General features: G+C 44.6%; 1 protein-coding gene across 3 annotated transcripts in view; it reads right to left on the minus strand.

Moving 5' to 3' along the window:
- LOC308097954 (xylosyltransferase 1-like) overlaps positions 1 to 24,185 on the minus strand; it is a 51,594-nt gene that overhangs the window by 5,112 nt on the left and 22,297 nt on the right. For all 3 annotated transcript variants that reach the window (XR_013934250.1, XR_013934251.1, XM_080446119.1), the window contains exons 3-10: positions 20,978 to 21,150; positions 20,058 to 20,260; positions 14,403 to 14,483; positions 13,964 to 14,180; positions 12,050 to 12,226; positions 7,651 to 7,919; positions 2,557 to 2,752; positions 1,060 to 1,396 (exon numbers count right to left, since the gene is read on the minus strand). Coding sequence is in view for 1 of the 3 variants with exons in the window: in XM_080446119.1 (XP_080302245.1) it covers positions 1,060 to 1,396; positions 2,557 to 2,752; positions 7,651 to 7,919; positions 12,050 to 12,226; positions 13,964 to 14,180; positions 14,403 to 14,483; positions 20,058 to 20,260; positions 20,978 to 21,150 (1,653 nt within the window). In the remaining 2 variants the exon portion in view is untranslated. The remainder of the gene's footprint in view (positions 1 to 1,059; positions 1,397 to 2,556; positions 2,753 to 7,650; positions 7,920 to 12,049; positions 12,227 to 13,963; positions 14,181 to 14,402; positions 14,484 to 20,057; positions 20,261 to 20,977; positions 21,151 to 24,185) is intronic.

Consider the following 24,185-nt stretch of genomic DNA (forward strand, 5'->3'; position numbering starts at 1 on the left):
ACACCCACACACACACACACACACACACACACACACACACACACACACACACACACACAAGCGAGAGAGAGCGAGAGTAGGTGTGTGGGGCCGATTGTCAACCAATCAAAGTAATATTCCTAAACATTGATCATCCTTATAAACATAAAGAAATAACCCAAATTAACTATAGAATTGTAACAAACCTTCTCTTATATTAAAACTGCAATCGTTTTTTTATGTCCTGTGCTCTCCTGCATGAGACCACATTTCTACCGCTCAGCAAGAGGCAATCCCTGCGAGATGTTGCGCTTATGAGCACCAGGCTGTACTACCCGACACCTAACCTCGCATCACCAGGCTTTCCCACATGGAGGAAAGCCTGGTTTTCATTCCGAACTGACTAGTGTGATTCATTGTAGGCCTTGTCTACTCTAATACTAATTCCTAAATGACTAATATCAGGTTATGTATCCGGTTGGGCGCCGCATTGTTATTGTTCCCACACATGAATGCCAAACCAAGTAGCCTGGTCTCGCCAGTTGCTACAAGTTAGAATAAAACATGGACATTTATAGTTATTTTCTATTTTGAAGATGAGCTAATCCGCACCACATGGTGGGTCTCTAAAATTATGACACCTCTGGCTGAAGGGAATCATTTTGATGAGCACAGGCTATTATCAATATCCACTCTAGTTTCCGACGCCTGACGCAAGATTATACAGTATTAGGCCTGGACAGGATCAGAAAACTGATTTACAAGCTTGTACATCTGATATTTTTTGAAAACTCTTTAAAGTGTTGAAAAATGTTGAATAATTATTATTATTTTTTTAACACAAATCTTCTCTTCTAGGGGTATCCCTGGCACAAAACATTTTCAGATGGGGGGGTCCGCGGCCAAATACATATCATTTTGAGGGTCATTGGCACAAAAACGTGTGAGAACTACTGATTTAATTAGAAAGGAATTTTGTAGAATCGGCCTCAGGTCTTAACGGCCTAAAATAGAGTTCCCGGATTGCAGCTTTATTAAAACTCTAGAAGATTCTGAAGCCCCCTCTCTCTCTCTCCTCACCTTGGCCCAGGGGCTGCTGGCGGTGGTACTCCAGCGGCGCCACCACGAACGTGGTCTGTCCCAGCGGGCTCCAGTGGTGCAGCACGCGCAGCGTCCACACGCCGGGCCTCAGCGGCAGGTTGAGCGGCGGCCGGTAGTGGGTGTACTCGGCGCCGGCGTCCACCAGGATGTCGTAGGTGGCGGCGATGACGTTGGTGGGGTCCACCCACACCACGGTGGCCGTCAGGTTGCCCGTCCCGCGGCTCCAGCGCTGCACGGCGGCCGGCTCGTCCTCGGGCCCCAGCAGCCCGCCCCAGTTCCGCAGGATGCGCTCCTTGGGGTCCCAGTCCGTCCCCACCTATAGGTGACAGACACAGAGAGAGAGAGAGAGAGAGAGAGAGAGAGAGGGAGGTGTGAATTTACAGTAACTATCGTTAAAGGAGAATACCGGACAAATTAAGTGTTGTCTTTGATGTCTTGTTACTCACCTACCGACGTGAAAAGTGGCGTTCTTCCGTTAATGGCGAACGATTTAACACTGGATGCTTGTTTCTTTCCAGAACCTGGCAACTCGTGTTGCCAGGTTCTGGAAACACGCAACCAGTGTTAAGTCGTTCGCCATTAACGGTGGGCTCGCAGGAAGTTTCAGCGCATGTTTGACTATCATGAGACTCCACAATGACTAGCAGTAGAGAAAAAAACAACTTTGCATCGGTTATAATAGACGAATCTCCCTAACCCACGCGCTCCCATTATGACAACGGAGGGGGTTTAAAAAATGACGACAGGGGAATCTATGGAAAAAAACAACGCCACTTTTCACGTCGGTAGGTGAGTAACGAGACATCAAAGACAACACTTAATTTGTCCGGTATTCTCCTTTAAGCTGTAGGGTAGAAACCTCCATATTTTGGCGTTTTGAGCTTGTCGATATGCTGCTTTTGAATATGAATCCTGAAAAGTAACAGTTTTGGACATATGAGGTTTCCACCCGACAGAGTGAAAGTATAATACACAAATGTATTTAATGTATACATTTTGTTAACTCTGAGAGCGAACAAATGGAACCAAATGGTTCCAAATTGTCACTCTCAGAGTTTAAGTCTGGTATCGTGTACCATTCATTTTAATAGTCTCATCTCTGGTACCTCATTACGAGTGACTGTTAGAACTGCGATTCCCAGAATTCAGTTCTAAAACAAAAACCACGGAAGTACCACTCAAAAACAAACGCTGTAGGATCCGAACGCCACGGATAATTTGGAAGGCAACAACAATGTCATCAAAAACGGTCTGTATTAACTTTAAGGTAACTAAATAAATAAATACATTTGCCGGCCCGGAATGCTTTTCCGATGCCTGCGTCATTTTCTGAAGCCTGTGATAGGGAAAGACACTCATGACTAAAACAGTGTTTAGAGAACTTGACGAAAAAACACATTTATGTGGAATAATTATTGTGAAAAATATATAATTATAAAAAATAAATAATTTTGTTTAATTGGTAAAGCTTCAGACCTGTATGTGCTGCAGTCTGTTGTTTGGGCTGGGGGGCGTGGCCAGGGTGAAGTGGTCTTTGGGCGACACCCACGTATCCAGGGTCTCCAGCTGGCTGGTTGCTAGGTTACTGGCGTGGTGACGGACCAGGTAGCCCTGGAACTGGTCAGACAGGAAGTAGAGGTGGACCGCCACGGGGTGACCCACCGCCATGTACCTGACGCACACACGCACGCACGCACACACACACATACACACACACACACACACACACACACACACACACACACACACACACACACACACACACACACACACACACACACACACACACACACACACACACACACACACACACACACACACACACACACACACACACACAGCCAGGTAGCTGGGTTTAAAAGGACGCTTCATGATTCTCATTAAATCCCAAATAAGACACACACACACACACACACACACACACACACACACACACACACACACACACACACACACACACACACACACACACACACACACACACACACACACACACACACAGCTATGTGTTGATTGGCTGACGTCAATGGCCTCAAGATGAACAACATTATCTTCTTTCCCGTGCACAGTGCACACCCCCAAAAAACATCAACAACACCTCAACCCCAACACACACACACACACACACACACACACACACACACACACACACACACACACACACACACACACACACACACACACACACACACACACACACACACACACACACACACACACACACACACACACACACACAAATACTCCAGCCATGTGTCCCCACCCAAACAGCAACAAGTAGTTCCTTGTGCCCGGTGTGGGTCTCCACCCCACACACACACGCGCACGCGCACACACACACACACACACACACACACACACACACACACACACACACACACACACACACACACACACACACACACACACACACACACGGGTGGAAAAAGCCAGCCTGCCTGGACACTGAGTCCTGTTTGTACCCCAGAACAAGCTAACTTTATCTGTGTATTTAATTTGGCATGCATGCGCGCGCACACACACACACACGCACGCACGCACGCACGCACGCACGCACGCACGCACGCACGCACGCACGCACGCACGCACGCACGCACGCACGCACGCACGCACGCACGCACGCACGCACGCACGCACGCACGCACGCACGCACGCACACACACACACACACACACACACACACACACACACACACACACACGCACAGGCGCTGGTGAGGCCCATTGGAAAGACACATACAGTACACATTCCATCACCTCAATGCGGGTTGGGGATTGCGAAATCACAAGAAGCAGTTACTGTACACATGGCGTGTTATTGATGTCGGGCAAACCCCACAGGCGCTCTGCTCAAGGGTAACCGTCCGAGTCCAGGCATAACTCGTTTTTGAGGACCCCCTCGGAAACGAGATGCGAGATCTCAAGGGGCTTATCCTCAAGTGAAATAAAAAATAAAATAAAACTGTTGTACTGTATATACGTCTAGAATGCCTTATACTTTGAAGGATGAGGGGGGAAAAAATCAGCAATGCTTTGGGGGATGCTGGGGTGGTGCACTGGTAAAGTACCTGCCCATCACCACACAGACTAGGGGCTTGAACCCTCCGTAGGTCCAGCTTGGCTGGACGCTCTGACCAACACAAATGGCCGTATTATTCCCAGGTAGGAAGACACTAGTGACTTTGAATAGATTTTTTTATAATCTACTGAATCTGATTAACCACTTTCTCTCTAGCCGATTTACAAGTTCACGATGTGTTGCATTGGGCTCTGAGCTTGTAGACCGGCTATTTTCACTATTACAAAACAATCGTTTACTTATCGTAGGGTTCAAATTCAAAAGTAGCGAAAGCAGCAGATCCACAAGCTCAAAACGCTCGCACCATGTTTCGGGCTTGTGGATCTGCTCCTTTTGATGCTTTTGTGTGACGCTGTAGAATGATGAAGTAGGTAGTTCATTTACAAAAAAAAACACCAAAAGTTAGAATACGGAGACAGGAGGTTTCTAAAGTCATATCCCTACTAGTGACTCCTACAGGTTGGCAGGGGCTCCTGTTCAGCAGGGTGTGGAACTGAGAGGAATAGTGTGTTCCTCTGCATGAGTTACACCCTCCCAATGAAAACTCCTACTGTAACTGTCAGGTGAAAAGACGCCGCTGGTGATTTAATGTGTATCGGTGCCAGTGGTGGAAAGTAACTAAGTACAAGTAAGACGCGCGAACGCGGGAAGCGAACGCAGCTCGAAAATAACAATAAGAAGAATAGAAAGGAATGAGCAATTGTAGAGAAGTGGGTGGTACAGTGAAATTAGTGAGAACAGGGCCGCCACAAGAAGGCTCCATACCGCTAGCAGTGGAAAGTAACTAAGTATCAAGTACTGTACTTAAGTACAAATCCGAGGAATCTTTACTTTACTGGAGTAATTTAAAATGTCTTACTTCCACTCCAACTACATCTCAGAGGCAAATATTGTTATTTTACTCCACTACAATTATTTGAAAACTAGTTACTAGTTACTTTGTAGATTTGAATTATTATTACAAAACATACAGTAACCACCTATATACATTTCCGGCCATTTGAAAATAGCAGATCTACAAGGTCGCATTGTGGACTACTTTTACCTAAGTAAACAATTTGAGTACCACCACTGATCGGAGCAGACGTGCTCGTCTAGAGTACACCCTCCCACGTGACCATCAGTAGGTGTGAGGGGGAAAACGACTAAATTGGGAGAAAAAGGGACAAATGGAATGAAAATAAACCACCAATGCTTTTCAGCAGTGCTTTCCGTAGAGGGGCTTGATGGTGTTTTTTCCCCCACTTGAGCACCCTGGGGGACTTTCTGGAGGTAGGGATTTCCGCTTCAGTAAAAAAAAGTCCAATAGAATGAATTCACCAAGGTTAAAAAAATGTGTTTGTCTATAAAACCCCATCCGTTCTCAGAGGAGAATTATACAGCATAATTTGAAGGCTTAAATTCTCCGCTTTATGGCTTTGAGAGTGAGCTCTTCATGATCACACATATAGTTTGGATGGTCTCAGACAAATAGAATTAGAGTATTACAAAAAACTATTCTTCAACTTCCATTGACCCAAAATGTCACTAGCGTTTCATCCATGGAATGGATGAAACAATACAGATACAACTTATACATTTAAATAGGCTATATAATACTACTGTGGAGAAGTGGAACTGACGCGATGCCCGGGGGGCCCGTCACCTCCTAAATGATGAAGCTGTTTGTTGGGCACGCTCCCAGAACTTCTTTGGAGAGCTTGGTAGTGAGGCTGATGAGTAGTACTGTACCTCATAGCTTTGTTTGTTGTACACATGGGGGATGACTTGAGTAATTAGGGGAGGAGATCGACTCACTTTGTCAGTTAATGCACACACACACACACACACACACACACACACACACACACACACACACACACACACACACACACACACACACACACACACACACACACACACACACACACACACACACACACACACACACTCTCTTTCTCTCTCTCTCTCTCTCTCTCTCTCTCTCTCTTTTCACTGGCACCCTCATCTTAGAATCCTGCCAAGGCAAACTGCCGTAAATACTTTTCACTGTGTGGATATATTATATATATTCCTCATTATAGATCACTCTCCCTATTTAAAACACTGTACATAATGCTGTATAAGGCATATATACTGTGGAATGACTGTCCATATTTACCCACACTACTGAGGATAGAGTTGTATACACATTCGTGAACGTATATACCTATACGTTTATATACATTTATATATTTATACCTGTCAACAGCTCATACAACATGAAAATCCTGGGCGGTCCAAAGTACGGAGGGTCAAGCAAGGACACTAAATCTCCTGTTGGCTGTAATCTATTCTTAATCCCTGTATGTTTTACGGTTTACTTTTTTATTTTTAGTAGTGTTTTTCTTCTTTAAGGGCGCGCTCCCACCAAGAGTTGGCTGGCCGCTGTTAAACGCAGGTTGTGCGCGGCCACAGTTTTTTGCAGCCAGCGGATTCTAAAAAACGGGAGTGTCGCGCCTGTCACTCACTTTCAGGACCCACTGCCTGCTGCCTTGAGCACCATGTTGCTTCCTGAGTCTTGAGACAGTCCGCCTTCCACTCACCCGATTGGACAGAGGAGAAAATCGGCTCCTGCCTCCAGCACTTTTATGCTTAGTCGCGGAGAGCAGATAAACGCAAGGTCTGCGCGACTAGCGGAAAAATCTGCTCTTGCGTGAATCAACGCATTTGCATTGACAATGCATTGGCAGATTCTGCAAACAGCGGCCAGCCAACTCTTGGTGGGAGCGCGCCCTAAAGGGATAATTCACCCCCAAAATGACTTTTTTTCTATCGATTACTCACCCCAAGGAGACTTAAATTCATGGAGAGTTTTTAGTTTTTGTCGCATTCCTAAGCCAATAATTTGATGACCGTCAGCGTCTCTGGTAGGAGCCTCAAAGTGTCAAAGCTTTGAGTCTCCTACCGGAGACATTAGCATCTTTCCGCCGGTCATCAAATTATTGATGCGACAAAAACAAAAAAAATCTCCATGAATTCAAGGCTTCATGGGGTGTGTAATTGATAGAAAATAAGTATTTTTTGGGGTGAACTATCCCTTTAACTGTGGGTTAAAACACTGTACATAATGCTGTATAAGGCATATATACTGTGGAATGACTGTCCATGTGGGGTTCTTGGGGGGTACCAGGGGGTAAAACGTCACAATCAATTAATACAACGTCACAATCACTTTAACCCCTTTATCCATATTTTATACTTTGGCTATTCAAAAATAGCAGATATACAAGCTCACAGCGTGGCACCGAGTGCCGTGCTATGAGCTTGTAGATCTGCTATTTTTGACAAATCTTGAAAATTTGTGAAAATCTTTAAAGCATTTTTTTTAAGGCCAACCTTTTAAAATCAAATCTTTGCCTCTGGGGGTCCCTGGCACAACATATTTTCAGGTGGGGGTCCGTCTGCGGCCACATCAATTTGGGGGTCCTTGGCACGAAAAAGTTTGACAACCACTGGCTCTACGGTACATACCTGCAGCTCTTGTCCTGGGGGTGACCCTGCAGGGAGTTGGAGGCCCGCGCCAGGCCCATGCGCGCGAAGGCGTGGTGGTGGCTGAGCAGGGCGTCCGATAGGCCGGCGGAGCCGTCCGTCTCCTGCTCGTGGGCGTTCTCCCAGTAGGCCTGCAGGCCCGGCGTGCCCTGGGGGTACGCCCCGAACAGGAAGGAGTCCAGCTGGTTCACGATCTCCTGGCTGACGCTGGCCTCAAACTTCCTGGCGAAGAAGGTGGGCCTGGACGCTTGCTGTGGAAGGAAAAGGCGAGGGGTGGCAGGTTAACCCTTTGCCTGTCACCGACGAGATTTCTCGTCGGATTCTGCTAAGGCGCAGCCTGCCATGGACGAGAAAGACAAGATTTTCTTTTTCCTACACAGAACCAGGAGAAAACGTGATCCGAAGATTTACTGCTCCATTCACTTCCTGGTTCATTTATTTGGGAAATAACCTGTATCTCGGCTCTTGTGTATTTTTGGCGAGACATGCTATTTTTAACAGCGCATAACAAGCGAACGGGATGTCGCGATGACAAGCACAGTGAAACCCTCCGTGATTAGCAACCATCAGGGGATCGATCATACTGGAGATAAATATTCTGTGACTACTTGAAAAGGTAAGAAAATCGAAAAATCACTGGCAGTCTGGGCCTTATTTAGTAGTACAGTATATAATTTGGCAGTGAAAGAGTTATGAAGCTCTTTTGTTAGGGTCCGTGCGTGTCCACGGAAAACGTTTTTATGTCATGTCCAGAGCGCTATACGTGTACTGAGCGAGACCCCAATGCTCAGTGGTTGTGGGCGTGTCTCTCCAACCCCGTCGCATAGGAAAGCGACATTGATGATGGGCACTTCTCTCCCAAAACGTAAACTGTATTATCGTTGCTGTCGGGTAAAAAACGCTTATCTCCATATTCTAACTTTTTGTGTTTTTTTCGTAAATTAACGCCCTACTTGATCATACTACAGCGTCACACAAAGCATCGAAAGTAGCAGATCCACAAGCTTGAAACGCGGCGCGAAGCGACGCGTTTTGAGCTTGTAGATCTGCTACTTTTGCTACTTTTGAATTTGAATCCTGAAAAGTAACAGTTTTGGATATATGAGGTTTCCACCCGCCAGAGACTGTATATCATAGATTAGGACAGCGCGGTCCTTAAGGGCACTCCAGGGGGGTCCCTAGATAAATTATCTATAGTTAGGAACCAAATGGACGCTTATGGATCCGTATCACTGAGAGTGTAACAAATGGAACCAAGTTCTCAGAGTTCAAATGAACACTCAGGATTTCCGTGTGTTAGCCACTAAGCAACTCCAACAGAGCAGCAGGGGGCTCCTGCCTGGTCCATGCACCTTGACAACCATTGTTGGTAAGACGTGTTGAGAGGTGTGTGAAGGGACACTGAATTCTGCAGAACAGCGGTTGTTCCCTCCTCCTACAAACTCTTTCCACATGGAAGGGCCCGATTTTGTGTAAAAGTTCACCCAGGGACCATTTTTACATTCTGAGAGTGATGTTAATGATGTTAACATTCTGCTATGTAGATCCATAGGTGGTCTTAACCTCTAGAAAACATCAGTGGGTATAATGAGCATGCATCACATTTATTAGTGATCTGTTTAATATCACACTCGCTCACATGCATGCACACATACACGCACACACACACACACAGGTGTGTGTGCGTGTGTTTGCGTGTGCACACGTGTATGTAGTGTAAAACTACGATTCAAATCTCACACAAATCTTAGGAGCGCGACGCAGGTTCCTACGGCAACCAGAGAAAATGCCATGGCAACCGCCACGGAATGCACACACGCACGCACGCACACGCGCACACACACACACACACACACACACACACACACACACACACACACACACACACACACACACACACACACACACACACACACACACACACACACACCCTCTGTCTGGAGCAGCAAGAGACTGACACCTTGCCAGGATATCAAAGGACAGGAGAAGGTTTCTCCCTCTGAGGAACTCAAATCCACAGCCGTCATCTGAAATCCTTGGGAGGACAGGCGCAGCTTGATGACATCACAAGAATAAAGGGTGTGGCTGCACCGCGGCGGTTTGTGGGCCACGGTAGGACTTGACCATCCGGGCAACCCCAAGATAATCACTACCTTCGCAACTACACAGGCTATGTGTGCCTTCAGTTGATGTGGGTTTATATACTGTGTATAGATACTGTATGTATGTAAAACCCAATTTATACTTTGTCACACGCTAAAAATAGCTGATCTACAAGGCCACAACGTGTCGCCAATGCAACGCCTCCTGAGCTTGTGGCCGCGTAGAAATACGGCTTTACTCTGTGTGTGTGAGTGTGTGTGTGTGTGTGTGTGTGTGTGTGTGTGTGTGTGTGTGTGTGTGTGTGTGTGTGTGTGTGTGTGTGTGTGTGTGTGTGTGTGTGTGTGTGTGTGTGTTCTCTGACATGTGTTAACCTAACCTCCAGCTCAGTCCTACAAATGGCCTCACTACCTGGCAAACCCTTGCATTATAATAATGACAACCCTTCTCTACCACAGCAGCTAAGTAGCTACAGAGCTCTATAAATACCCGGGGCCTCCCTCTACGAGCTGTTTTAGGATCAGTTTCCCTTGGCAGCGCTTCTTATGGAAACCATCAGCATTTCCACCACAAACGCTCGCTGTCCTTATATCTCTTGTTACGCGGGCCAGTAGCCTAAGCCAACCGCCCCCTCCTTGTAAAAGAGGCAACGCTAATTTGTGAATGCTAAGCTATTCTGGTGCCTGGCCACCGTGGCAACCCCAAAGTTGCCCTCGTCTTCAGCATTGCGTCGCTGTTGGGCAGAAACCTAGTATCTCCATATATTTCATCTTTTGTTTTTAGTTTTTTTAATAAATGAATGCCCTACTTTATACACAACTTCATATGACAATGTCACGCAAAACTAACAAACTAGCTGGTCTACAAGTGTGTCACAACACGACACATTACGAGCTTGTAGATCTCATCTGCAATCTTTCTGAAAATCTTTGAAGAACAGGTTGAAAGTGATTAAGTCTGTCTAAGGGTTTCTAAATATTTAACCAATAAAAAGTATTAACAAGAGCTTGTAACTAAATAATAACAAACACTGAATCCATTGGAACACAGGTTATTTTTCCATTTCCTGAAAAGTTAAAGTTTTGGACACCCAACAGCGACGATTAGCTAGTTGATGCTAACGTACCACCCTAATGCAGATGACACGGCACATTGACACGTTGTGAGCTTGTAGGACAGCTATTTTAGATGTGTGACACCATCATATGACGCAGCATAAATTGGGGTTTAGGCTATTCTTTTTTTCCAACAGCACTAACTGGCAACAAGCTAATATGTCACGGCTAAGGCAAGTCAATATCCACAAACTAGTGCACTAGGTTATTTTGGTCCACATCAATGGAATGGAAAGTTAGCCAGAAAGTCTCAAAGCTATAGTGCTGGCTCAGGCAAAATGATGAGGTCGGGAAAATACAGTGGCTTTTCGGGAAGCCATTTTGGACCTCCGTTTACTTCCATGAGTCAAACATAACTGCATGTATGGAACACTCCTAAAACCGCATGCATTCATGAGTTTCACACCAAAATTATACCTCCACTTGGAAAGAGTTACACTTTCTCTTACAGAATGATTGTTGGCATGAAAGTGCTGCTCATTACAGTAGTAGTGCTGAAATAATTGATAATTCTCTTATAAAACAGTTACAACTTTTGTACTTTTGTATTTGTTATTGTTCTATTATTGTGCTATGGTATTGTTTGCGATGGGAATGTGCTGGGAGGAGTTATGTGCACTGATGGCCACAAATGAAATACGCAAAAAGTTGCTGTGCTTATCTGAACCCACAATTCATTACAATACTGACCTAATTATATTTTAGCCATTCGGTTGCATTTTCAAAGACACCACTCTATTTGACCGTCCCTTGTCGATTGGCTATTTTTGCTGAATGTTCACCGCAGAATAGGGACGCTAGGGCATTGGTTCTCAAACTTTTTCATGTCAAGGACCCCCAAAATGATATGTATTTGGACCCCATCTCAAAATATTTTGTTCCAGGGACCCCCAGAAGCAAAGATTTGAGTTACAAATGTTTAAAAATATATATATATTCAAAGGTTTGCCACATTTTCTCGGCCCCGCACTATGAGCTTGTATATCTGCTATTTTTGAATAGCCAAAGTATAAAAGGATAAAGCGGTTAAAATTATTGTTATGCTATATGAACACATTTTGCTGGGGACCCCCTGGAACCCCCCCCCAAGGACCCCTGGGGGTCCCCAGACCCCACTTTGAGAACCAATGTCCTAGGGTACATGTGGTTAAAGAGGAGAGGTTCACCTGGAAGCGAGGCAGGTCAGACGACTTGAAGTCATTGGGCGAGCAGCCGCACCAGTCCACTATGTGCTTGTACTGGCACTTGCAGCCCAGCTTGCGGTTCCAGTTGGTCAGTCTCAGGTTGTTGTCCACCATGGTCTGACAGTGAGCACTGTTCTCCAGGACCGTGTGAAAGAACGACTGGAGAATGAGGAGAGGAAGAGGGGCAGAGCGGGGACGAGGCAGGGGGGATAGGTAAAGAGAGAGAGAAAGAGAGAGAGATTTTGAATGTCAGAATTTAATTCCCCCACCACAGCAGACAAAGAAGACATTTCAGTCAATAAGAATCACCCCACATTTCAGGGGGGGCAGCAGTGGGTTAGGAGTTAGAGCAGCCGTCCGGGGGAACAGGACGGTTCCCGGTTCGATGCCCGGCTCCTCTTGGCTGCACGTCGAAGTGTCCTTGATCATGACACTGAACCGCTAATTGCTCCCGAAGAACAGCTTAGTGCCTTGCATGGTTTCCCCCATCATTTGTGAGTGTGTGTGTGTGTGTGTGCGTGTGTGTGTGTGTGTGTGTGTGTGTGTGTGTGTGTGTGTGTGTGTGTGTGTGTGTGTGTGTGTGTGTGTGTGTGTGTGTGTGTGTGTGTGTGTGTGTGTCTGTGTGCGTGTGTGTATGGAGAGTGTTTCAATGAATTTGCTTATAGAGGCCAACTGAAGCCAGATTTTTGGGTCTGATGCCAATCCGGAATTTCCTGGACCACTGGTTACCGATGTTTTTACCGATATTTTGTCAAAAAGTGCACAATGTCCAACTTAAATTTGAAGTTTCTATTTGAGAACATTTTACGTATATTTATTTAACCCTATTAAAAAGAATAGCACAGATCCAGAAGCTCAAAACATGTCACATAGCGATGCTTATACAGTATCATGCTTTTTGAGCTTGTAGATCTGATATTTTTGAAAATGGCCAAAAATAGTTGAAAGGTTGAATGTGGTTAAAAATTGGATCACGTCGACATACTGAATACTGAAATTGCAGATACCGATGTCATCCAAAACGTCAAATGGTCGATATATCAGCCAAACCAATATACTGTACTGTATAGGCCGGGCTCTAGTCCTTTAGATATGGCCATCGATGATCCACGTGACTGCTGCCATCGATCTTGGCAGCAGCGTCATACTGACCAGTCTGAACATGCTGGCAGCATTAACCCATTAAGACCAGGAACGCATCTCTGTCATTTTAGATTTCTTTGGCTATTCAAAAACAGCAGATTTCAAAGCGATAATTTTTTACTAAAATCTTTGCTTCTGGGGGGTCCCTGGAACAAAATATTTAACAAATGTTCGCTTTAAAAAACATATATTCAAAGATTTGCACAAATGTTCACGTTTAAAAAAAAGCTTGTATACAGTATCTGCTATTTTTGAATAGCCAAATAAATCTAAAATGACAGAGATGAGTTCCCGGATTGACTGGGTTAAGAGCACACTACTCTTGCACTACTCGGTACTCACTACTCTACTGACTTTTCAAAGAAACCCTTTTTTAGTCTTTGGCAAAGAATGCCAATGTAATGAGGGGGCACGGGGAAATGTATTGGAATAAAAACTAACATTTTCTTTCAAATTATAAACATATACTCCAGTACAAAGTACAAATCCCTGGAAAAAGTACTTAAGTAAAGGAACCAGAAGTCGTTTTACAGGATGTAAAATAATTTGAGAGAAACAGGGAGAGATGGAGAAAGTATGTGTGTGGCCTTTTTTTTTATTTTAGGCCTGTTTTATTATAGAGTACAGTAAAAATGTGAAAAAGAGGGCAGAGAAAGAGACTGTCAATCTGAGTGTGTGTGTGTGTGTGTGTGTGTGTGTGTGTGTGCGCGTATGTGTGTGTGTGTGTGTGTGTGCGTGTGCGCGTGACTGTACCTCTGCAGGCAGCAGTGTGTAAGTGTAGAAGCGCTTCATGCTGCCGACCAGCTCGTCTTGCGAGCTGACCACGTAATCCACGAACGCCCGGTTCAGCAGGAACCAGTCGGAGCCTCCGTCCACCGCTATGCCCTCTGGGATCTTGCGGTCTCCGAGACGCCACATGTGGGTGTCGCACTCGTAGAAGAGACGGTCCAAACCTTGCTTGCGGATGAAGCTGAGACACACACACACACACACACACACACACACACACACACACACACACACACACACACACACACACACACACACACACACACACACACACACACACACACACACACACACACACACACAAGACACATTATTCACCCTATATATGTTAAGCCGTCCGAAACGTTTTGAGCAAGAAAGGTGGTAGAATGAGGAGGCAGAGAGAATCTAGAGATGTAAATACCGTGCGTTGTCTCTGCCGTGAGATTTGATGAAGTTCATGTCCCGGTATTTGGAAAGGAAAGCCACAAGTTGGTCATTGGTCCTGAGATGAAGAAGAAGAAGAAGAAGAAGAAGAAGAAGAAGAAGAAGAGAGAAGAAGATAGCATTAGTACTCCATACCCATTCAATGAAATACACTAATCATATGAATTAACAGATTAAAGATACTTTATACAGCCCTATATACTTTGCTGAACGGGGTCCCTCAGTGGTCTTTACTTGGTCCCCTCATTTTTTCCCCTTTACACCAAATATCTTTTATTTATCGTGAAAATGTGTGCAAATCTTTGAATATATATTCTTTTAAAGCGAACATTTGTAACTCAAATCTTTGCTTCTTTGGGGTCTTTGGAACAAAATATTTTGAGATGGGGGTCCGCGGCCAAACATGTAAATTTTTTGGGGGTCCTTGACATGAAAACATTTGAGAACCACTGGTCCAGAGGGATGATGTGCTGCAGCCTGTCTGTTTGGTGGCCGATTCAAACCCACACAGCTAAGGAGGAGGTGGGGAGAGACATTCAGTGATGATGGCCATCACTGATGCCTACGGCAGATGACATTTATTCAGTATATCCTCCACTAAGCCATCTTGGTTATCGTCGCTGTCGGGCAGAAACCGTGTTTTTTGGTGAAAATTAACGTCCTACTTGATCATACTACAGCGTCACACAAAAGCACCAAAAGTAGCAGATCCACAAGCTTGAAACGCGGCCCGTAGCGACGTGTTTTGAGCATAATGAGGACATATGAGGTTTCCACCCGACAGAGATGTTATGCTTTTTTGGGGTATTTTCTTGGTTATGGTTATCTCATACGAGCGTGTGCGTGTGCGTGTGCGTGTGCGCGCGCACACACGCACACACACACACACACACACACAAATCAGTATTCCAAGGCCATACCTCAGTCCTTTGAGAGAAGCTGTAGTCCCTTGGCGCTCGCGGTAATTACACTTGGCTAATATATCTTTAATTAGCTAAGCATTACTGCTTCAATTAGCTTAGCGTTGGGCCAAACTTATCACCACTGCTGGCACACAATGCCTACATGCTAGACGGCCAGACAGGCAATTTGGATCAGTCTAACGACAAGTCCCTGTTTGCCAATCTGCTGCCGACAGTGACACTCTTATATTTAAGGGGGTTTCGGGTTGACTGGCCGAAGAATTCAAGAAATAATGAGAAAGAAAGAGAGATTAAAAACCACTTATTAAATGCCCTATTTTTTATTTCATCGTACAATGGTGTCGAACGGCGAAAAAATACGATCTACTTTAAGTAATGCTTTTAAGTGCTGTGGATTTTTGTTACATGATGCCATGAGATGCTGTGTTTGAATCATAATATAGACCCTCCAGAAAAATGCGGGCAAAGATTCCTGATTTTGCGACAATATGCTAAGCATATTTCGCATATCACGCGATGAACATATTATGCGATGCGACCCCTGCATAATTATGTGCATAATCTAATCAAGGTTGAAAGTGGTTGAGAGAGAGAGAGAAAGAAGTGAAGGACAGAAAGGGAAATAAGTCTCCTGCTATATACTGTACTGTAGCAGGGAGGCAGTCAAAGAAATGTAACATCCTGTCTGCCTCCAGTAAGTCACACAAGGTCAGAGTCACAGATTCACAGATATTTGTTAGCACGAAGCCACTGAGCTATAATTTTGATTCCATTTCACGGCTCGACCAGAGCAGCTGAAACCATTATCTTTGTGGACCGACGCGTAATAAAAACACAAGCAAAGACGGGAGGAACACAACAGATCTCTGTGGATCTTTATCTACAAAACCAGACGCCCATTGTAGAGATAACAAGTGTTATTTGGGGACGGATGGCTGGCACCATTTCATTTTTTTTTTTGCCTTCATCTACAACCAGAGCAAAACCCAGCATGCTCCCTATACGTGCGCTGTGCTCTACTCTGCCATGGGAGAGAGGCTGGCCTCGTGGAGGCCTATAATGAATAGACAGGGAGAGGAGAGGAGAGAGACACAGCGCTGTGTGATTACCTCCTTTGCTAGCCCATGCCGCTCTGCTGGAGAGACAAAACCACAGGCATCCATATATGTGTGTTTGTGGCCGTGTTTGTGTGCATGTCAGGTGCGCTGGAGTCTGAGCCACACTGACAAGCTTTCATATGCCTTTTCACAAAGAGGTAATTGTACGGTATTTATGACACACACACACACACACACACACACACACACACACACACACACACACACACACACACACACACACACACACACACACACACACACACACACACACACACACACACACACACACACACACACACACACACACACACACATGCATGCATATTGCATAGATGTGCACACAAAAGCAAGGAAACGTACAAGAGTGTGCACAAATTTCGATGTAACTTAAATAAATGCTTGCATGCTTACAAACATGAATGCGCACGCACGCACAGACAGACAGGCAGGCAGACAGACAGACAGACAGACAGACAGACAGACAGACAGACAGACAGACAGACAGACAGACAGACAGACAGACAGACAGACAGACAGACAGACAGACAGACAGACAGACAGACAGACAGACAGACAGACAGACAGACAGACAGACAGACAGACAGACAGATGTGCGCGCATGCACACACACACACACACAAACACACACACACAGACACACACACACACACACACACACACACACACACACACACACACACACACACACACACACACACACACACACACACACACACACACACACACACACACACACACACACACACACACACACACACAGACACAGACAATGTACTTTGATACAGCTATCGACAACATTGCCCTAATGCCGCGGCGGGCGTATGGATCTGAGCTCGCAGCGTGTTGATGTTGATCAATTTGGTGGGTTGCACAGAACAGAGATGGGGGGAGATGGGGAGGTGGGGTGGTAGGGTGCATTTATGCTCACACACAGCGAGCACATGCATTAAGGTCTGTCAATGAACCACATAGATCTCCTTTTTGGTCAAGACCCACATCCACACCACAGCAACAGGGAATACCAGCGCAACATGAAGCCCAATTTATTTACTCCGTCGTACAGTAAGAAAATACCTGATTTTAAACAACAAAACACGCGGTCATATGAAGAACAGTATAAGTAAAGCTTACTGTACACGTACGTATACATTGCGGATCAAAACGCATTGTTAGCTTGTAGATCTGTTATTTTTGTGGTATAACAATGTTATACCACAGAGTTTAAAATTAGGCTCAACCATTTACACCCTATACTTAGTTGACCAGAGGTCCCACAGGGCTCTATACATCGCCAAATATAGTCGATCTACAAGCTCACAACATTGTGAGCTTGTAGCTCGGCAATTTTTTGGCCGAATATTCACCCCAGAACAGGGATGCTAGGGGTCAAGTAGTTACGCCCAAACAAACAGGCAGACCGAATCATTTTCAAACTGCCCTTAAGTAACACTAATACCTCTAAAAGCTTCCCCTCTGCCTCTTTTCCTTGACGTATAACCCATTCGATCCGGGAACGCGTCTCTGTCATTTTAGATTTCTTTGGTTATTAAAAAAATAGCAGATATACAAGCTCATGAGTGCCGCGCAATGAGCTTGTAGAGCTGCTATTTTTGGGGGGAAATCGTGAAAAATCTTTGAATACACATATTTTTTAAGCGAACATTTGTAACTCAAATCTTTGCTTCTGGGGGATTCTACAAATGTCTTTTTTTTTAAACGTATGTTGCTATAATATCAGTGGTTCTCAAACTTTTTCATGTCAAGGACCACCCAAAATAATATGTAATTTGGCCGTGGACCCCCATCTCAAAATATTTTCTTCCAGGGACCCCAGAAATTGTAACAGAGTTAAAAATGTGTGCACAAATTTTCCAAAAAATAGCGGATCTACAAGCTCATAGCGCCGCACCGAGCTTGTATATCTGCTATTTTTGAAAAGCCAAAGAAATCTTAAAAATGACACCGATGCGTTCCCGGTCTTAAAGGGTTAAGCAACAGTTCAGAGAATCGCAGGTCAATACCTCTAGTGATCCCACCACAAGCCCTCTCTTTTACACCTCACTCCGTCTCCATTCCCCCAGCTGCCTCGCCCCAGCCAATGCAGCCACTCAAAGGCTCCGCTTCAAATATATAGACTCCCAATCCATTACGGAGTCCCTGGGCTCACACAGTCTATTGGAACGCGTAACCTGATCCATGAGATTCAAAAACAAACACAACAAGGCCCAAAGGGCAGGCCCAGCCCATTGGTCAGAGCCCATTAGCCCTACGGAATGGTTTAATCCATCAAGACCGGGGAACGCATCTGTGACATTTTACGATTTCTTTGGCTATTCAAAAATAGCAGATATACCAGCTCATAGCGCGGCACCGAGTGCCGCACTATGAGCTGGTGGATCTGCTATTTTTTTTTTTTATCTTGGGAAATGTGTGCTAACCCTTTGAATATATATATTTAAAGCGAACATTTGTAAGATATATTTTGTTCCAGGGACCCCCAGAATCAAAGATTTGCACACATTTCTCAAGATTTTTCCAAAAATTGCAGATCTGCAAGCTCATAGCGCAAAACTCGGTGCCGCGCAATGAACTTGTACTATATCTGCTATTTTTGAATAGCCAAAATAAATCTTAAAATGACACAGATGCGTTCCCGGATTGAATGGGTTAATGAATCGACGTGGTGTTTGTTTGCACGTGGCTTGACGCTATCGGCAACTTTGGTGAGTCTCACATCTGGCTCGGGGGGAGAAGAGGCCACGGCGTGAATTTCAACAAGCCTTTATGGATTACGGTTTGTTTATGTGAGTGCACTCTAAGAGCGAAAAATTGACCCGGAACTGTTTATCAGGGAGAGAGATGGTCCAATTACTATTTCACTGTGGTCACGGTTTTCCATTCTGTTTAACGTACAGGAATCTCTTGACTCTTGTATTAGAGTCGGTCCAGGGTTGACATTGTTGCTGTCGGGCAGAAACCTCTTATCTACCATATTCTAACTGTTTGTGTTTTTTTTTGGTAAATTAACGCCCTACTTGATCATACTACAGGGTTACACAAAAGCATGAAAAGTAGCAGATCTACAAGCTTGAATCCTGAAAAGTTAAAGTTTTGGACATGAGGTTTCCACCCAGCACAGTCGATACAGTATATTTGTGTAGTTGGAAGCAGGAAGTTAGCACCTTCCTGGTTCAGATAAAAGTTCATGATAGTACATTTTCCCCCATTAAGATCCTTTTTTAAACCAGTTTTATGATTTTTTGAAGCGTATTAGATGCAATCGCCAGAAGTAAAAAGCTAACATTACCCCATGAATGAACTACACCATGGTCTCATGTCTTGAACATCACCGCCACGAATGCTTGTATGTTTGGCGTGATGACATGTAATGTCCCTGACAATTTCTGTAGTTTCATTTAGCCACCTGTTAGTAAACGCCTTTTTGACACGTAAAAGACACGTCAAAGCTTTTATTTTATGTTGTAAAAGAAAAGGTAAAAATCCCGTAAGCCTGTGTTAACCACAGGCTTGAGTGGCAGAACAAGAAAAAGTACAGAAAATGAAAAGTTGCTAACCGTCAGCCCTCACCTGATAGGGTAGTCAGCGGCGCTGAGATTAATGAAGAAGTCCCACGCCCAGTCGGTCATTTTGAGGAGGTCTTCCATGCTGTGTAGGTACATGCTCAGCAAGCTGGCCCCGCCCCAGATGGTCGCCATGCGCCAAGAAGTGACACGCACGTTAGAGTACTTGCTAGCTAGCGCTAGGACCTCTCTGTGGAGGTAGTTGGAACGCTGGGAGAGAAATAAAGGGAGGGGAAACAGTTAAACATGAAAAAAAAAAGATTAACATTGCACTGTAACATCCTCAGTGGTAATTTATCCATTTGTAACTCTGACACTGTACGAATACAACCAAATGGTTACATTAGTACAGTCTCAGAGTTACAAATGGATAAAGGTGTCCTCAATTTACAACACATGTATTCATAAAGCACATTTTAAAACAACTCTCGATGTCAAACCACTAAAGTCTATGATTTGTACCTCTCCACAGTGGACTATGGTGGTCTATGACTGTCTCTAGTGGTTTGAGAGATGAGATGAGACGAGACGCATCAGACACACATGGACATAATCACACAAGAACAGGGCCGACACAGAACCATATGCATTAAGAGAGAGTTCTCATGCATTATGCAGTCTGACGGAAGTTGGCATAAAAGAAAGTCTATATCGCTCCGTTTTCATCGTTTGAACTCTATTTGTTTGTACTTCTCTACAGTTGACTATGGTGGTCAACGACAGTCTCTAGTCACCTCTGTACTACTCCACAGTGGACTATGGTAGTCTATGACAGTCTTTAGTGACCTGCACTTTTCTACAGTGTACTAGGGAAGTCTATGACAGTCCCTAGTGGTTTGTACTTCTCTAGGACTATGGTGGTCTAAGGAATTCTCTAGCAACCTGTACTTCTCTACAGAGGACTATGGTGGTCTACGGTGGTCTCACCTTGTCTACATGGATGTAGTAGTAGTGAGAGGTGTGGTAGATGGCTTTGAAGAGTCGCTGGAACTGACGCGAGGCCCGCCCGTGGACCACCAGGACATAGGCGATGCGCACAGGCACAGCCGGGGCAGCCTCGGAGGGGTCCTCATCCCATTGTACGTTCACAACGGCCTTCCCTACAAGAGTCGAGAGAGGGGCTGCTTTACTACCAGTGTAGGAAGAGGTACTCCCAGCAGCAATACCAAAACCGCTACTGCTCACAATATGAAGCATTGTGAGCTTGTAGATCTGTTGTTTTGTAAGTTTTCAAATTAATTTAAAAAGGACAATATTTCCCTCTGAGATGCAGTGGAGCAGAAGTATATAGTGAAAAACATGAATACTCAAGTAAAGTAAAAGTACCTCAAAATGTTACTTAAGTACAGTACTTGAGAAAATGCACTTAGTTACTTTCTACCACAGTTTTACTACAACAGAACAGTGTCAGCGAACAGACTGTACTGAACCAGCACTGCTGCTGTGTTTATGCCTGGGTTGTGTCTGACAGTCATTTCAGAGACACTGATTCAGCAGTTTTTCAAGATAAGTTTCAATGAGAAATGTGTCTGATACATGGATTTAAGAGCAGCAGCTATTTCCTGAATGGAAGTTGCCAGCTGCTTTCTGCATAGAATGTGAACATATTTCATTGAAAGACGATGTCCTTCTCGTCCTAGAAACATGTGATAGAGTCATTTTTCAGGATAGTTTCGATGAGAAATGTGTTTTGAGACATGATCACACACACAAGATCCTAGTACTGTAGCTGGTGGTTCCCAAACCTTTCTGGATCAGGGCTGAAATCTCAAAAGTTTGCAGCCCACCCCGTCTGACCACTTACAGTATGTTAAGTAGTCAGATGGGTGGGCCGTGTGCATTTTCAGGGTTAGGGTTATTACAATGAAAACAACATTTTCAAGGTTTTAAATAAATAATACCATGACATTTTTGTTTGTACTCTCGTTTTTAAGTTAACCCATTAAGACCTGGAACGCATCTGTGTCACTTTAGATTTCTTTGGCTATTCAAAAATAGCGCGCTACGAGCTTGTAGATCTGCTATTTTTGAAAAATCGTGAAAAATATATATATATTTTTTTTTTTCAAAAAACTGTTAGGATTTAGAAAACATTTTTAAGAATCGGCTTCAGGTCTTAATGGGTTAATGTCAAATTATCAATACAATCTTAGTGTTTTGCCAATTACTGTACTTGGGGAGGCCCACTTGCAATATCCTCACGGCTCCCCATTGGGCCCCGGCCCACAGGTTGGCGTAGGACATGTTTCATAGAAAGACATGTTCTTTGCCTAGAAACATTGGCAGATCACAGACTACATTTCCCAGGCGTCGTTGTCGTCTCCTGGCGTGCGGTTTGGAGGAGCTAAATCTGTCCCCACGTATATATAAACACACACAGAAAAACGGCCGGTCACGGCGTGCCATTTAAAGATGGCGTCTGGTGAGGCCTGCTGGGTAATGGGGCGGGGCCGTGGGTGGCTGGGCGTAATTAGTGAGAATCCTGGGGCATGCTGGGATAGGAGCTGGAGGAGTAATGACAGTAATCTGCCATGCGAGAGAGCAGCGCTGCTGCTGGCGCAAAAGACACAAGCAGAGAGCAGGAAACTATTGGTATTCAGCCATCAACACACACACAAATACGTGCAGTCGCGCAAGCGCGCGCGCACACACACACACACACACACACACACACACACACCTTGTAACATCGTTTTGAAAGGTGCTTTATAAATCTAATTTACTTACTTACTTTCAACTTACATACTGTATGCACGCACGAATGCACGAATCGGAATGCACGAATGCACGCATGCATGCACAAACAAGCACACACACACACACACACACACACACACACACACACACACACGTGTGACCGTTATGACTATACTTGTGAAGACATCATTTTAGGACGGCAATTTTATGAATGCCATTTTTCATTCATTTTTCATTGACAATGTTGTCTCATGTTCCTGAATAGAGAAATCTGAATGGTTGGGTGTGCGGTTTCTATCTTTAAACTATGTTATTCTTTTAACCCAGCACCCACCGTCCATGTGCGCATACATTAGTTAACCCCTCATATATAAATGGCATTTTTACCATTGTTTGCCATTTTCAACCCTAAAGCCTGAGTTATACTTAGTTGCGAGAGGGTGTCGTGCAAGCTTGTAGCTGCTTGTACACACACACACACACACACACATTTTATCAAAGGCTTTCCAGACATCAGGCTGAAATGCCGACTTCATCACTTCTCCTAAGCGGCTTCAGTCTATACATATAATGACTAGTACATCATCAAAGCAGCCTATAATCACATAAATGAAACGTTGAACGGCCCAGGGCGGATCACTGACTTGAACTACAACTAAATCATTAGTCAGCCGTTCCAAATAGAAAACCTACAAACTGCTCATCTAATTAGGGTGTAATTAGGACGTTTGAGCAGCATCCGTGTGGTAACTCGCTCCATGCATTCAGGAATCAGGCAAGGATTGATCGCTGAAAATAGAACGGGCAATCAATCGGATTCGGGACGCCCCTCGGCGAGATCCAACTCGGCCCTTCTCGCCTTGGCACGTGCCGGCTTCCAAATGTAAAACGCAAATGTTTAATTTGTAGGCGAGACGTGTCTTTCTTGTTGGCGACTGCGTTCTGCCTCTTCCAGCTCCTTTACATTCTCCCTCTGCTTCCCTCCACCCTTTCATTTACTCACTGGCTCCGTCAGGGCTTTCTTCTCTCCTTGTTCTTGGCTTTCGTTTGTTTCTTCAAAGAGGAGGAGGAGGACGCCAAGCCTAAACCTCACCACACCGCACTGGTGGATCAGTTACCTGTCATTGTCTGGTCACATCTTCGACCATGTATCATATATATATACATATATATAGACATGGGCAATTTTCCCGTCATTGGCATTATTTTTAGATTTTGTGTACGTTTACATTTTCGTCAAGCTTAACTGCTTTCATCCTGGTGTCCCTATTTTGGGCATCCCTAAGGCAAAAACGCTTCTTTTCCACCCCCAAAATGTAACGAAATAGCAGCTCTATACAGTAAAAACTTGTATATCTGCTATTTTTTTACATTTTTGAATAGGCCTTAAGTGGGAGCCTTAAGAGTAATTGAGTTAAATGTAGTTGGTGAGAAAATA

Source organism: Gymnoscopelus braueri (assembly GCF_963280865.1).
Source record: "Gymnoscopelus braueri genome assembly, chromosome: 13".
NCBI classification, from domain to species: domain Eukaryota; kingdom Metazoa; phylum Chordata; class Actinopteri; order Myctophiformes; family Myctophidae; genus Gymnoscopelus; species Gymnoscopelus braueri.